This window comes from Cherax quadricarinatus, chromosome 91 (assembly GCF_038502225.1).
Source record: "Cherax quadricarinatus isolate ZL_2023a chromosome 91, ASM3850222v1, whole genome shotgun sequence".
In the NCBI taxonomy this organism is placed as follows: domain Eukaryota; kingdom Metazoa; phylum Arthropoda; class Malacostraca; order Decapoda; family Parastacidae; genus Cherax; species Cherax quadricarinatus.
In genome coordinates, this window is record NC_091382.1 from 14,353,714 (window position 1) to 14,368,863 (window position 15,150).

The window sequence follows — 15,150 nt, forward strand, 5'->3', positions numbered from 1 at the left end:
GATATATGTAGGTGACATACTAAATGTAAGTGGTATACTATATGTAGGTGACATGCTATATGTTAGCACCATGCTATATGTATTTGACATGCTATGTGTAGTTGACATGCTATATGTAGGTGACATGCTATATGTCGGTGACATACTATATGTAAGTGGTATGATATATGTCGGAAACATGCAATATGTTGGTAACATGCTATATGTAGGTGACATGCTATATGTGAGTGACATACTATATGTTAGTGGTGTGCTGTATGTAGGTAACATGCTGTATGTAGGTGACATGCTAAATGTAGGTGACGTGCTATATGTAAGTGGTATGCTATATGTAAGTAACATGCTACATGTAGGTGACATGCTATATGCAGTTGACATGCTATATGTAGGTGACATACTATATATAGGTGACATGCTATTTAAGTGATATGCTATATGTAGGTGACATGCTATATGTAGGTGATATGCTATATGTAGGTGATATACTATTTGTAGGTGACATGCTATATGTAAGTGATATGATTTGTGTAAGTGACATGCTATGTGAAGGTAACATGCTATATGTAAGTGGTATGCTGTATGTAGGTAACATGCTATATGTAGGCAACATGCTATATGTAGGTGAGATGCTACATATAGGTGACATGCTATATGTAGGTGACATGCTATGTAAGTGATATACATGTAGGTGATATGCTATGTGTAAGTGATATGCTCTATGTAGGTTACATGCTATATGTTGGTAACATTCTATATGTAGGTGACATACTATATGTAGGCGTCATGCTATATGTAAGTGATATGCTATATGTAAGTGATATACTATATGTAGGTGACATGCTATATGTTGGTAACATTCTATATGTAGGTGACATACTATATGTAGGCGTCATGCTATATGTAAGTGATATGCTATATGTAAGTGATATACTATATGTAGGTAACATGCTATATGTAGGCAACATGCTATATGTAGGTGAGATGCTACATATAGGTGACATGCTATGTAAGTGATATACATGTAGGTGATATGCTATGTGTAAGTGATATGCTATATGTAGGTGACATGCTATATGTTGGTAACATTCTATATGTAGGTGACATACTATATGTTGGTGACATGCTATATGTAGGTGACATGTTATATGTAAGTGATGTGCTACATGCATGTGATATGATATATGTAGGTGACATGCTATACATAGGTAACATGCTGTATGTAGGTAACATGCTATATGTAGGTAACGTGCTATATGTAAGTGATGTGTTATACGTAGGTGGTACGCTATATGTAGGTGACATGCTGTATGTAGGAAACATGCTATATATAAGTGACATGCTCTATGTAAGTTATATGCTATATGTAGGTGACATGCTATACGTAGGGGACATGCTATATGTAGGTGACATGCTATATGTAGGAGATACTATATGTAAGTGATATGCTATATGTAGGTGACATGCTATATTTAGGTGACATGCTGTATGTAGGATAAATGCTATATCTAAGTGACATGCTATATGTAAGTGATATGCTATTTGTAGGTGACATGCTATATATAGGGGACATGCTATATGTAGGTGACATGCTACATGTAGGAGGCATGCTATATATAGGTGACATGTTGTATGTAGGAAACATGCTATATGTGAGTGACATGCTATGTGTAAGTGATATGCTCTATGTAGGTGACATGCTATTTGTAGGTGACATACTACTTGTAGGTGACGTATTATATATAGGTGACATGCTATATGTAGGTGATGTGCTATATGTAGGTGACATGCTATGTATAGGTGACATACATGCAATATGTAGGTGACATGCTATATGTAGGTGTCATGCTATATGTAGGTGACATAAAATATGTAGGTGACATGCTATATGTAAGTGACATGCTATATGTAGGTGACATGCTATATGTAGGTGACATGTTATATGTAGGTGACATGCTATATGTAGGAAACGTGCTATATATAAGTGACATACTGTATGTAAGTTATATGCTATACTATGTAGGTGACATGCTACATGTAGGGGACTTGTTATATGTAGGTGACATGCTATATGTAGGTTTCATGCTATATGTAGGTGACATGCTATACATAGGTGACATGCTATATGTAGGTGACATGCTGTATGTACGTAACATGCTATATGCAGATAACATGCTATATGTAGGTGGCATGCTATATGTAGGTGACATGCTATATGTAGGTGACATGCTATATGTAGGTGATATGCTATATGTAGGTTACATGCTATATGTAGGTAGTATGCTATATGTAGGTTATACGCTATTCGTAGGTTACACGCTATATGTAAGAAACTTTCAAGGACTGCAACACATGCACTTGGGAGCATGAATATTTTAGTGACTAAAAAACACTTGAAAACATGTTCCATTATAACACTCAACTTCACATTAGAGAAGAAAACTGAAAAAAAATTGACATTGCTTAGAATGATCCTTAAATAGTCATACATGCATCAGTACATATTTTGGGCAGCTCTAGCTACCGGTCAGCTCATATCCTGATGTAAAAGGTCATCTATCCTCTCCACTCACCTGCACTGCTGCCTTAAATATTTCATGCCTTTCAAAATATTGTGTAAGATTTCAGAATGCTGAGTGTCCAAGCAAGTCGTCAAGTACATGAGTGGGTGTGTGATAGTGTGAGTTAGACTTGCTTAACTTGTGTCCAGTAGGCCTGAAGCAGTGTTACTTTCTTCTTAATTAAGTGAGTGTGACTTGAACCTGGATAGCTTATGTCAGTAGGTTTCTGCAGTTCTCTCTCTTAAGTCTTCATGTATTTACAAAGGTTTTCATGTGACTTGCATGTCTTTTAATTACTTGAACCGTGTTAGGCAGGTACTGTTAGAATTACAAGTAATAAAGACAAAATATATATCATAGAAAACGTTTTGAGAGTAAATTAAGAGTAAGACGGAAAGGTTCCAGGAAATGTAGCGGGTGTATACAAGAAATGTTTACAGTGAAACATACAGGTGAACAATATTTAGATAAGGATAAAAAGGTGTTTGTGGCATTTATGGATTTGAAAAAGGCATATGACAGAGTGGATAGGGGGGCAATGTGACAGTTGTTGCAAATGTATGAAATAGGAAGGAAGATGGTTACTGAAAGCAGTGAAGAGTTTTAACGAGGATAGTGAGGATGAAGTTAGAGTAAGTAGGAGAGAGAGAGATAATTTCCCAGGAAAAGTAGGCCTTTGACGAGAATTTGTGATGTCACCAATATTGTTCAATATATCTATAGATGGGGTTGCAAGAGGTGTTGGTAAGTGGTGTTGAGTTAAAAGATAAAGAATCTAACACAAAATGGGAGTTGTCACAAATGCTCTTTGCTGATGATACTGTGATTTCGGGTGATTCTGAAGAGAAGTTGCAGAGGCTGGAGGACGAGTTTGGTAGGGTATGTAAAAGAAGAAGATTAAAAGTTAATATAGGAAAGAGCAAGGTGATGAGGATATCAAAAAAATTAGGTGATGAAATATTAGATATCAAATTGGAGAGAGAGAGTATGGAGGAGTTGAATGAATTCAGATATGTAGGAGTGGACTTGTCAGCAGATTGGTTTGTGAAAGATGAGGTGAATCATAGAATTGATGAGGGGAAAAAGGTGAGTGGTGCACTTAGCAGTCTGAGGAGACAACGAACTTTTTCAATGAAAGCAATGAGGGGAATGTATAAGAGTATAGTTATACCAACACTCTTGTATGGGTGTGAAGCATGGGCGATGGATGTTGCAACAAGGAGAAGGCTGGAGGCAGTGGAGATGTCATGACAGAAAGCATTGTGTGATGTAATTATAATGCAGAGAATTCGTAGTTTTGAAATTGGGAGGAGGTGTAGACTTACCCAAACTATTATCCAGAGGGTTGAGGAGGGGTTGTTGAGGTGGTTCGGACATGTAGAGAGAATGGAACAAAATAGAATGACTTTGAGAGTGTACAAATCTGTAGTAGAGGGAAGGTGGGGTAGTTTGGAGGGAGAGGGTAAACGAGGTTTTGTGTACGAGGGACTTGGACTTCAAGCAAGTATTCATGAGTGTGTTAGATAGGAGCGAATAGAGACAAATGGATGTTAGGACTTGAGGTGCTTGATGGAGGGATTCAGGGAAACCGGCAGGCTGGACTTGAGTCCTGGAGATGGGAAGTACAATGCCAGCACACTGAAGGAGTGTTAATGTTACAGTTTTATAACTGTAGTGTATGCACGCCTCTGGCGAGACAGTGAAGGAGCGAATGATTATTGGTTGTGGAGAGATGTAGGTTTAAAGGTGATGTTGTGGATCACATTATGGAATCACGAAGGTTTGTTGTGTTAAGGTAGCTACTGTTTCAAAATTATTTTAAAATTTTCAAATTTTCTAATTAAGTTTTTTCTATGGTTTCGTGTCATAATTCACTTATATTTACTGTTCATTAACCTAAACAAATGTAAATGCTCAATAAAGAAAAATAAATGTAAACAGAGTTTAAATAAAGGCTCCCATTATTCCCTGTACACAACAAGAATTATTTTATACTGTGCTCAACTATGGCGCAGAACTGTTTTCTCTGATATAGCTCTAACAAGGCCAGTTGAGACCATTTTGGAGACCTTGGTATTTTGGTTCAAATTTACTTTAACGGTAATTTTCCAGATATTGGATAATTAGATTAATTTACTATGACATTTTTTGACAAATTGGGGCTTTTTCAATTTCCCCAGGTGGGCAAAATACCTTTTAAATGTTGCGTATGTGTCTTTATTTAATGTTTTTTTGGTATTTATATAGTGAACAATGCTTTAACTAAGGAAGCATTATCACAAAAAATGAAAATCAGAAACACTTACATAATGGTGTGTCAAGGACATTGTCAGATTTTCAACATTGACGCCCTGGAGACAAGTAAGGAGAATGTTGCTCTGTGACTCCATCTCCACTTCACCATCTGGACATCCGAAAAGCTTTCCGGTGTACTGTGCGACCTCCTTGAATTTTCCTCCCATTCCCCCGGGATTGATCATTGTACCGGAATATATAATACCTCGAGCAAACAAGCCTGGTAATACAAAAAATCCCATATGTTTGCACAAAGGTAAGCAATAGATCCATGTGGATCATTCAGAGCAGAGTGGAGACACTATCTGTTTTCTGCTTACTACGAGAAGACCCTTAATTCATACTCACTTACATGTATTGCATATTTATTATACTTATTATTGCGCATATATCCACTAGACACTTTACAGTTAGAAAAGAGAAGAATTTATTACCAGGTGTCACTTATATTATTGTTAAGTGTAAAGGCTTATTGTTTTTTAAAAAGCTCAAGGTCACGAGGATCAGCCTGCATGTAACCTCTACTCTACACCAGCAGACAGGGACACTTTAATCCTAAATATGTATTTAATTCACAATAAATTTATGCTCTCATAAACATGAAAAATTTAAACACATGAAAATAAATCCTTCCCAATTTTTACAACCAAACCCCCAAAATATAGTTATTGATTTTTTATTCACAGAAATTAAGTGTTAAAATTAAAACTTTGAGTTGTAAAAAGAAATTTGATGTTCAAACATTCAGCTTCAGGGTGTCACGTGGGGTTTTGAAACATGAATTGGGTAATGAACACTCATGTAGGATGTTAAGTACATATATTAGATGTAATATATGGGAACACCTCGCTTGACCTGCCGTCTATCCTGACGTCTCTACTTGGTCTGACTCACGAGTGCCTAGAGGGTGAGTGGCATAGAAATCATGCTAGGTCAGCTGTAATAGTGAATAATAGTCAGTGATTCACGCAGGAGCAGAAAATCATGCCCAAGGGTCAGGCACGACCTATTTCCACATTGGTCAAATGTGACACCACCTACGACTGCTGCACCTCTCCTGCCTACGGTATATAAGCTACTTCTTCACACATATACTGTATTCTTTTCAAGATTGATGGACTGACCACATCGATTCAAGGCTGAGAGGACTGATTACCTCAAACTCCTCCTGTTCTTCACCATTCTCCTTTGTATGGACTGATGAAGCTACTGTGTGGCAAAACGTATCCTCAATAAAGATACCAAAGAGTTGCACATGTGTCTAATTTATCAACATGTCGGTTCTCTGAACCATTCATCTACACTACTGACACTACTGGTAACTGGTACTGGTACTACTGAGAAGGATAAAGCTACAGAGAATCTCTTCTAACATTCAAACGCAGTAACCTTCGTTTAATACTGACTGCTAACCTTCAGAGTATGGAGACAAAATGTGGAAATGTACTGAGACTCCCCCAGAGCTCACTCCATATAAAGTGATTCTGCTAGCGTCTCCTCCGAAATTGTGAACGTTTCTTTGTATCCACTGAAGAGCCATTGTCTGGTCTTTTAGTCCAAAATTACCAGGAATCACTGTGTCTTCTGTTGACAGGAAACCTAAATATGGAGAAAAGTATATTTGTATTAAAGAGCTCTATTTCTTGAATCATTCTAATGTTCCATGAAATCTCTGCGAAATTCAAAGCCAAAAACTTTGTGACTTAATTAGGCATGTTAATAGTAGCAGTCATGAATTTCATTACATTGTTCCTTTATAGCTAGCTAGCAATAAACAAATGAATTACTTAAGAAAATTACAATAACATACAGTAAAATAGGATTCCACACGTCAACTCATCATCAACTCATTACCTATCCCTAATTCCTTATCGCTTTTTCATCACAGATATATTTTAACTTAGGATAATCTAGGCTAGTTTACATTAGATTAGAAAAGGGTGGGGTACTTGAACCTTTAAAACTACACATGATCATTAAAAATCAAGATAAAACAAGAAGTAACATATCTGGCAGCGGTGTAGCTTTGTGAATATGTGCAACAAAGATCTGAACGACTCTCACATGTAGTGAGAATTATAGACAAAAACTATACACATTTTTGTGCGTTTATCAAACGTGCTATTATTATTATTATTATTATTATTATTATTATTATTATTATTATTATTATTATTATTATTATTATAATAATAAACTTGTACTGGTCATGCAGCTCTTGGAGAATGTGAGATAATCATGTTTGAGTCAAGGATAGTTAGGGGGGGGCTACAATTATTTTTAATTTATTCCATAGAGACATGCAAGAGGATAAACATTTAATACTTCAAAACCACAGAGGTAAAGTTCTATATATAAAATATTTGTAGATAATATATTATTTTGACTTATCAATGTGGATAAGAAGGTATAAAACATTAAACTTTTGTGAGTGAAGACTTGTTCCTCCGTCACTGTCTGGTACCTTAAGCTGTGACTGAACTTGGGTTTAGTACAAAAATGCACTAGAAGATAATTATATAAAAATGTACACGTACCAAGAATGCCAAGACGGTACTGGATAATAATAAATATTATATCTTCATTCATGAGGACATATGGTGTAAATTTTCTTATTCCTCCAAAAAAGAAGCCGCCTCCAGGAATTAAGATAATGACTGGAAGTTGGGCTTTAGGCTCACCAGGCTGTAATGAAGACTATTATTATTATTATTATTATTATTATTATTATTATTATTATTATTATTATTATTATTATTTGCTGCAGTAATTATCAATGAGGATCAATGTTCCTATTTTGTGTTTAGTAATTTTTCATTACGAGTCTTGAGTTACAAATATTATGAATCTCTTTGCGAGCATCAAGCTTATGGAAACACATTCAACGAGATGTGTGAATTTCACATTGTATATTTATTCTCAGTATTCATTATATTAAGTGCAACTGCTTGTAATGTAAATATCTAAGCAGCTAATGACTTGGCAGGACCTCACTGCCTAATAGCAAGCAAAAGGGTAAGTTGTTCAGACCAAACTTCTATGGGAAAGAAATGTGATATAAATAAATGACTTTGACCGTGGAATGATTGTTGGTGTCAGATGGTGTGTCTTAATGGTGTAGGCTTATCTCCTGGCATTTTCACATACGAAAAAGTACGAAACATCTTCTAAGCGGCAGTTCTATGGGCGAAACCGCTTTGTTAATAAGAAATGTCAAAGGAGAATGATCAGACTGATTCCAGCTGACAGAATGATATTGATAACTCAAATAAACACGGATTACAACAATGGTATGCCGAGGAGTATCTCTGAACACACAACATGTCGATCCTTGAGGTGGATGGGCACCAGCAAGAAGAGACAACACCGGGTCACACTCCTTTCAGCTGAGAACAAGAAATTGAGACTACAGTTTGCACGGGCTCGCTAAAACTTGACAGTTTAAGGCTGGTCTGACGAACTGCGATTTCTGTAGCGACATGCAGATGTAAGGGTTAGAAATTTACGTAAACCTATAGGATGTGGAGGAACAAGAGATTCCTAGCATGAATAAGCTGCCGACAATTCTGCAACACCTGCATGATGCTATCAAGTCAGCATTAACTAGAAACTCTAAGGATTGTTTCCAGCACCTAGTTGAATGCATGCCGTGAAGAATTCAGGTTGTTCTAGGGGTAAAGAGGGACTCTACCCAGTAGTACAAGGGTGTACCTAATAAAGAGGCCATTGAATGCATATTGAGAGTTTAATTAAAAAATCAGGAAATAAAGAATTTTTAACCATTGAAGAGCAGTTTAGATAAATCATATTATGATGTGTTAGAGATGGGCTTAATTATTTTTATCAGTCATTAACTAAACTAATCTTTGATATACAATAATGAAAATGAGATTATGTGGTAGAAAATAATTTTACTCGTTTATTATTTAATATTGTAGCTCCTTTGGCAGTCATATATTTTTCTGAAAAGTTAAGTTTTTATTTTTTAATAATAACGATATTGCTGAAGTTTTAAATGAAAGACAGGACTTAAAACTGATAAAACAGTGACGCTGTTATTACTTTATGGACAGAATATCCATACAGAAATTATGAGACGGTTACAGTACAAGTTTAATGAAGTTATTATGTTTGGTAAAGTTCCTCAGTTTTACAAGACAGTGAGGAAATACCTGTATACTACCTGTCTCTCTGCATGACGTCAATACTGTCTCTACAAGACGTCATTCATCACAAAAACTGGTATATAAACTAAGCTTCGCTATGAAAGCAGCTTAATCATATCGTGTCACTTAAACATTATATATTAATACAAAATTTTTCCAGATATATCAACATTGAATGAGTTTAAACCGGAAAAGATAAAGAATATATTGGTTGAACCTTGGGAGTGAAGATGCTGAGGTAAAGACAGTCTTCGTCTCCCTCGTAAAATGGTTCTCCAGCAAACAATGAGTGGCCGTTGACCTGGGAGCAGAGTGGAGGATCCTGGGACCCATCCTTCACTCCCTCCCACCCATCACCACGAACTGGGTCCTGTAAAGAACATCATCATTAGCATTATGAGTGTTATAATTATATTATTATTATTATTATTATTATTATTATTATTATTATTATTATTATTAATATTATTATTATTATTAATATCATTATTATTATAAACCCATAAGAATCATACAACACATGAGGAACGGTAGCTAAAATTCCTTGGACCAGTGAATACTTCACCAGTATCAAGGTGCTGAAAGATGTAAGTCACCAGCAGAAGTGAATGTAATCTTTAGATTTTACCAGTAGAAAATGGACGATCCTTGATTACGTCCACTCAGAATAGAAAAAAGTGTAAAATTAATTAGTTAACCAGGTTTTGAGCTGATACACTGCACGAGGTCCTGTATGTTACGTCACCAGTACACAACCAATGAAACATACGTAAAAAATTAACAGAAACAATGTGTATAATATTTACAGAATTAAGGAAAGCTGTAACACATTTAAAAAGCTTCTAAAAAATGAGGTAAAAAATACAATATTTCAAAATCAAATTCTGTTTTCTTTACAAAAGAAAAAAATACATAAATTTAGCTTGTACCAGTTTTCTAAATTATCATAAATTATAAATTCTTCCAGATATCAAATTTTCGTTTGGGAAATAAGTTGTTTACCTCTAATTACCTGAAAATTCATTATTAATAGTATAATCTTACTCTCTGTCACTGTTCTTCAATTATGTATATAGAATCAATCACCTTCTAATTATTATATTTCACTGATTTTCTTTTTAAATTATATTTTTTCTAAACTTTCAGATTTAAAAAAGATAATGTATATATTCATAATTTCTGGAGAAAGAAAAATTCAATAAACTCATCAACAACAATTTTCCTAAATAATTTTCCTTTCAGGTACTTTCATATTTTTTTTTTACCTTAAGGGCAATCATGAAACTTTTTCAGTCTGATATTTCCACACACACTCACACATTATATATACATGTATATACCAACTCAGCTCGGTTTTGGTGTTCAACCAGCCTGTGAAGCAGCTGCGCAGCAGCACGAGTGTACATCAACAACTTGTCTGGTGAAAAAGCCTTGATCAAATTGGACATTGCTAACGCTTTCAACTTAGTTAGGATCATTTTTCTAGGATTTTCCAAGTGTAGATTATGATATATCTTGACTGCGTTCCATCGGGTACAAATCAAGTGTTTCCAAGCCTTCCCAGTAGTTAAGGTGTTTTGACGGAACTTATATGTGCAGTAAAGGTTCTCTGCACATTCTCTAGATCTGCAATTTCACTTGATTTGAATGGAGATGTTAATGTATAGCAATATTCCAGTTTTGAGAAAACAAGAGATTTAAAAAGGACCATCACTGGCATGGCATCTCTTGTTCCGAAAGTTCTCATTATCTATCATATCATTTTCTTCTCAGATGTGATAGTGGCACTGTTGCAATCTTTGAAAGTGAGGTCCACAGATATGCACAAATGGTCCAACCTGAGTTGTGTTCATAATAGGCACTAATTTAGCTAATTCACTCTGTCAGTGAAAATTGAATTAAATTCAGGATTGCTTTTTAAAACAGTTTGTGACAGAAGCAACTAGTGGAAATAACCTGTCTGGCTTGGTTCTTGTCAATAAGAAATCACTAATTAATAATTTTGAGGTTAATGATGAGCTTGGGAATAGTGATCACAAATCACTTAGTTTCATTATACAATAGAACCTCGGTACTCGAACATAATTCAGTCCAGAAAGCTGCTCCAGTGCCAGTCCATTCGATAGTATCGAGCAAATTTTTCACAATCAATTTACTTTTTGGTTGACTGTTATCACTAATCTTCGTAGGCACCATGGTGACTTATTTATACAAATAAAAAAAAATGCTAAGAAACACGAAAGAGTTTACTGCGAAATTCTGGCAGGTTGCGTTTGTTTGGTCGAGTGCTGAGCTTTGTTCGAGAAGGGAGCTGTTCGAGTTCCGAGGTTCCATTGTAACATGGAATTACCCTAATAACTACAATCAAGTCTCTGCTCCTGACTTCCACTTAGCCAATTTCGCATTATTGAAAAATTACCTGGGTGGGTTGAACTGGATTGACCTGACTATGGGTTAGGTAGGTGGTGATAGTTGCAAATATGACTATTTTCAGAGCATAGTTCTAGTTGCACACATTACTTAAGTTCCTAGTGGAGAAATCAGATCAATTAAAAATGATCCAAAATAAATAAACAATAGATTAAAACATCTTATTGGTCAAAAAATGGGCATTTTCAGGTGAATCAAAAGAGGAGAGAGGCACTTAAGAAATCAGTATATTGAATTTAAGTGTGAAATAAAAAAAGGAATAAGAAAAGTAAAAAGATATTATGAGGTTAAAGTTGCAAAACATTGCAAGAGTAACCCAAAAGGTTTCTTTCAAGTATACAGAAGTAAGATTAAGGGAAAAAAGAGGAACACTCAAAAGTCACTCAGGTCAGCTCACCAACAGTGATAAAGAAATGTGTAGAATTTTTGACACTTATTTCCTCTCAGTTTTTATGCATGGAGACACTTGTAATATTCCAGAAATAATAAACTATTTTGAACTGAATGATGCTAAGTCATGCACGATCCAAGTCACTGGTGATATGGTTTTCAGACAAGTAGATAAATTAAAATCTAACAAAGCCATAGGCCCTGATGAATTGTTCACAAGGGTATTAAAGGTATGTAAGGTGGAACTTAGTGAACCTTTGGTTAATCTTTTAAACGTATCACTGCAAACTGGCATTGAACCAGGTAAGTGGAAATTGGCAAATGTGATACCTCTCTACAAAGCAGGATACAGATCCTTAGCTTCGAACTACAGACCAATAAGCCGAATCTCCATGGTGGGAAAATTGGTGGAATCTATAACTGCCGAGGCTATTTGTAGCCACCTCGAAAGGCATAAATTAATTAATGAATCTCAGCACGGTTTTACAAAGGGGCGTTCCAGCCTTACGACCTTACTAAGTTTTGTCCCTAAGGTACTTGAGGAGGTAGATCATAGTATAAGGACTTCATAAAGGCTTTTGACAGGGTCTCACATCGGAGGTTATTAAGGAAAGTTGAGGCACACGAAATAGAAGGAGAAACTTTTTCCTGGATAGAGGCGTGGCTGACAGATAGGGAACAGAGAATTTGTATAAATAGGGAGAAATCAGAGTGTAGGAAGTGTCACTAGCAGTGTTCCATAGGAGTCAGTGTTGGGCCCCTTATTGTTCACAATTTACATAAACGATGTAACAAAAAACGCGATTCTAAAAGCTTAGAGATCTCCGGTGAATACTAGAAAGGACTGCTCTTCTAGCATCCAGCCTGTTACTGGGTTTTCATAACAATTAGTCAGTATCCTGGTCCAATTATCCATTAGAATTCAGTATGATTCAATAGTGCTTCAGGATTACAACTGGTAGGCTACTAACTAGAGAAAATAAAATTTAATAAATTTATTAGTCATTAAGTTGTCTAAGCGTATATCAAATTAAATTAAATTAATCACAGTAATTAAAATAATGTCACTTCTCTCGTTTACAGTATTATTGTGCTGAAAGCACATATCACATTTATAATTCTTAAGTACCGTCTGGTACATTAACATTTAATAAGATATTACAAATATGTACAAGTAAGTTTGTGTGTAGGAGTGTAAGTGCTCTAAGTAGTTTGCTATGTCTCACGACTCGACTAAACTTAAACAAGTGACTGAAAAAGTCCTCCAATAAACTAAGTTCTTGACCAACTGGCAATCAGAACAGCCTGCTTGAACAGTAAAAAGAATGCTAAGCCCAATAGCAATATAACAATCAACTGCGACACACAATCAGGAACAAGGAGATAATATAACGACACTAAGTAGGGACCATCTGCAGATCCTCCACAAAAGTCACAAAACTCCCATACTACTGAATCTAAGTTCAGCATAAGAAAATCCCCGACTGTGATAATACACAGATACCAGTAGAAATTAGGTCAGAAGCTACAGCTCAGCACCTGAGTTATTTAGAGTGTCTATGCGACACACAACCTCAGTACAACGTCGAAAATCACCAAGTCTATACAATGTTCTGTGAACAGAGTTCTACAGAACTAACAAGAATAATGAGACAGACAATCTGTCCAACCACCAAGAGAGTCTAGACCAGACTGAATACTTCAGGAGAGGTGAGGAAACCCCTCCCCTCGATCATGTGATAGCTCCGTGGACAGCTGCAGCTCGGAAACAGAAGCCGGCTGAGTAACAAGCAAAGAGCGATAATTACAGTAGTTAGACAATCAAGACTTGAACTGAGCACATACTATGTAACATCCTACCTAACAACATAACTATGTCAAATAATATTATAAAGCAATATATTCACGATTTAGCTATTATCGCAAATATAAGCAGTATAAAATTATATGAAAAGGTAATATACATTATATTCATAATCATAATATACATTATATATATTGCAACCCATTCAGGGGTTGCAACACCCCCCAACACGACAAACGGTCACACTAGGAGTTGCATTAATGTCTTTCACATTACTGATTACTCAGGTTACATTACTAACAGTTTAATAAAAAAAATGTAAGAGTCAATCTTGTGCCAAGCACTTCTATAATTTCACAGTGTATATGCAATAAGATATGCCCCTAGTACTAGGGCAGTACACAGTATCGTATCTCCGCATACTCGTGGTTATGTACATCAGTGTAGAGACAGGATAACGTAGACTAGCAGGTATATCTAGGGGTTATTGGAAGTTAAATACAAGTGTGTTAGGCTATGAGTAGGGGATAGAGGGATTTGCAATGCTGTGGGAGGGGATACGTGCAGAGGTAAATGGGGTAGAGGATGTGGTGATGTGGTGGGATGGTGTGGCTTAAGAACGGATTAAGCAATATTACGTAAAGGAAGGGAAACGTATCAATTCTTTAAAATATGGGCTTGCCAACTATTTGGAGGATAGGTTATGGGGTTGTTATACGAGGGGGATGGTGGTGGGCACTTATCCAATGGATGATATTATGGCAATTAAAGGGAGGCTGCGTGAGGTACAGGATGAGAGGTTCCAAGCGGTGTGGGTACAGGCGGGGGTGGAAGAGGTGTTATGGGGCGATAGACCTTCATCATGCATATTGCGTAGGCAGAAACAAAGACAGCAGGCAATGACTATACCATGGTTGGAGGTTCATGAGTCGATAGGAGGGTACAGGGAGGGGCAGGTCATACAAGCTACGGAAGGAATGGGGGCGTTTGCTGATAAGTGGTATGAGAAGTACTGGCAACGAGAAGGGGTAGAGGATAGGGTTTTAGAACAGGTGTGTGAGAGTGTGGTATGTCAGTTGCGTAACAGTGATAGGGAAGCACTGGGTGGGGAAATAACTGAGGGGGAAATATGGAGGGCTTTAAGTGGAATGCGAAAGGGCAAAGCACCGGGAATTGATGGACTCCCGGCTGAGTTTTATCAGCAGCATTGCGAATTAATGAGGCATTTTTTGGTTAGGTTATTAAATTGCATGAAGGAGAGAGGTGAGCTGGGTGAGAAGCAGGCAACGGCTGTCGTTGTATTGGTACCGAAGGGCAGAATACGCTTCTGGATTACCGGGCGATCTCGTTGTTAAGCACAGATTACAAATTGTTTGCAAAAGATTTTGGGAAATTGGGTCAAGTGTGTGGTGGGGCGGTTAGTATCAAAAACTCAGTTTGGTTTGCCAGGGAGGTCTATGGTGGAGGGGCATGGGTTACTTAGGGATTTCGTGGAGGCAAAAGGGGG

At 36.5% G+C, this 15,150-nt stretch overlaps 1 protein-coding gene across 3 annotated transcripts in view; it reads right to left on the bottom strand.

The window, feature by feature from the left end:
• Nucleotides 1-15,150, bottom strand: part of LOC128702844 (carboxylic ester hydrolase) — a 144,518-nt gene that overhangs the window by 31,894 nt on the left and 97,474 nt on the right. Inside the window, exons 3-6 of one of the 3 annotated variants that reach the window (XM_070104400.1) lie at nt 9,237-9,389; nt 7,391-7,550; nt 6,267-6,452; nt 4,861-5,073 (exon numbers count right to left, since the gene is read on the bottom strand). In XM_070104400.1, coding sequence (XP_069960501.1) covers nt 4,861-5,073; nt 6,267-6,452; nt 7,391-7,550; nt 9,237-9,389 — 712 coding nt within the window. The remainder of the gene's footprint in view (nt 1-4,860; nt 5,074-6,266; nt 6,453-7,390; nt 7,551-9,236; nt 9,390-15,150) is intronic. The other 2 variants (XM_070104399.1, XM_070104401.1) reach the window with 2 other exon arrangements.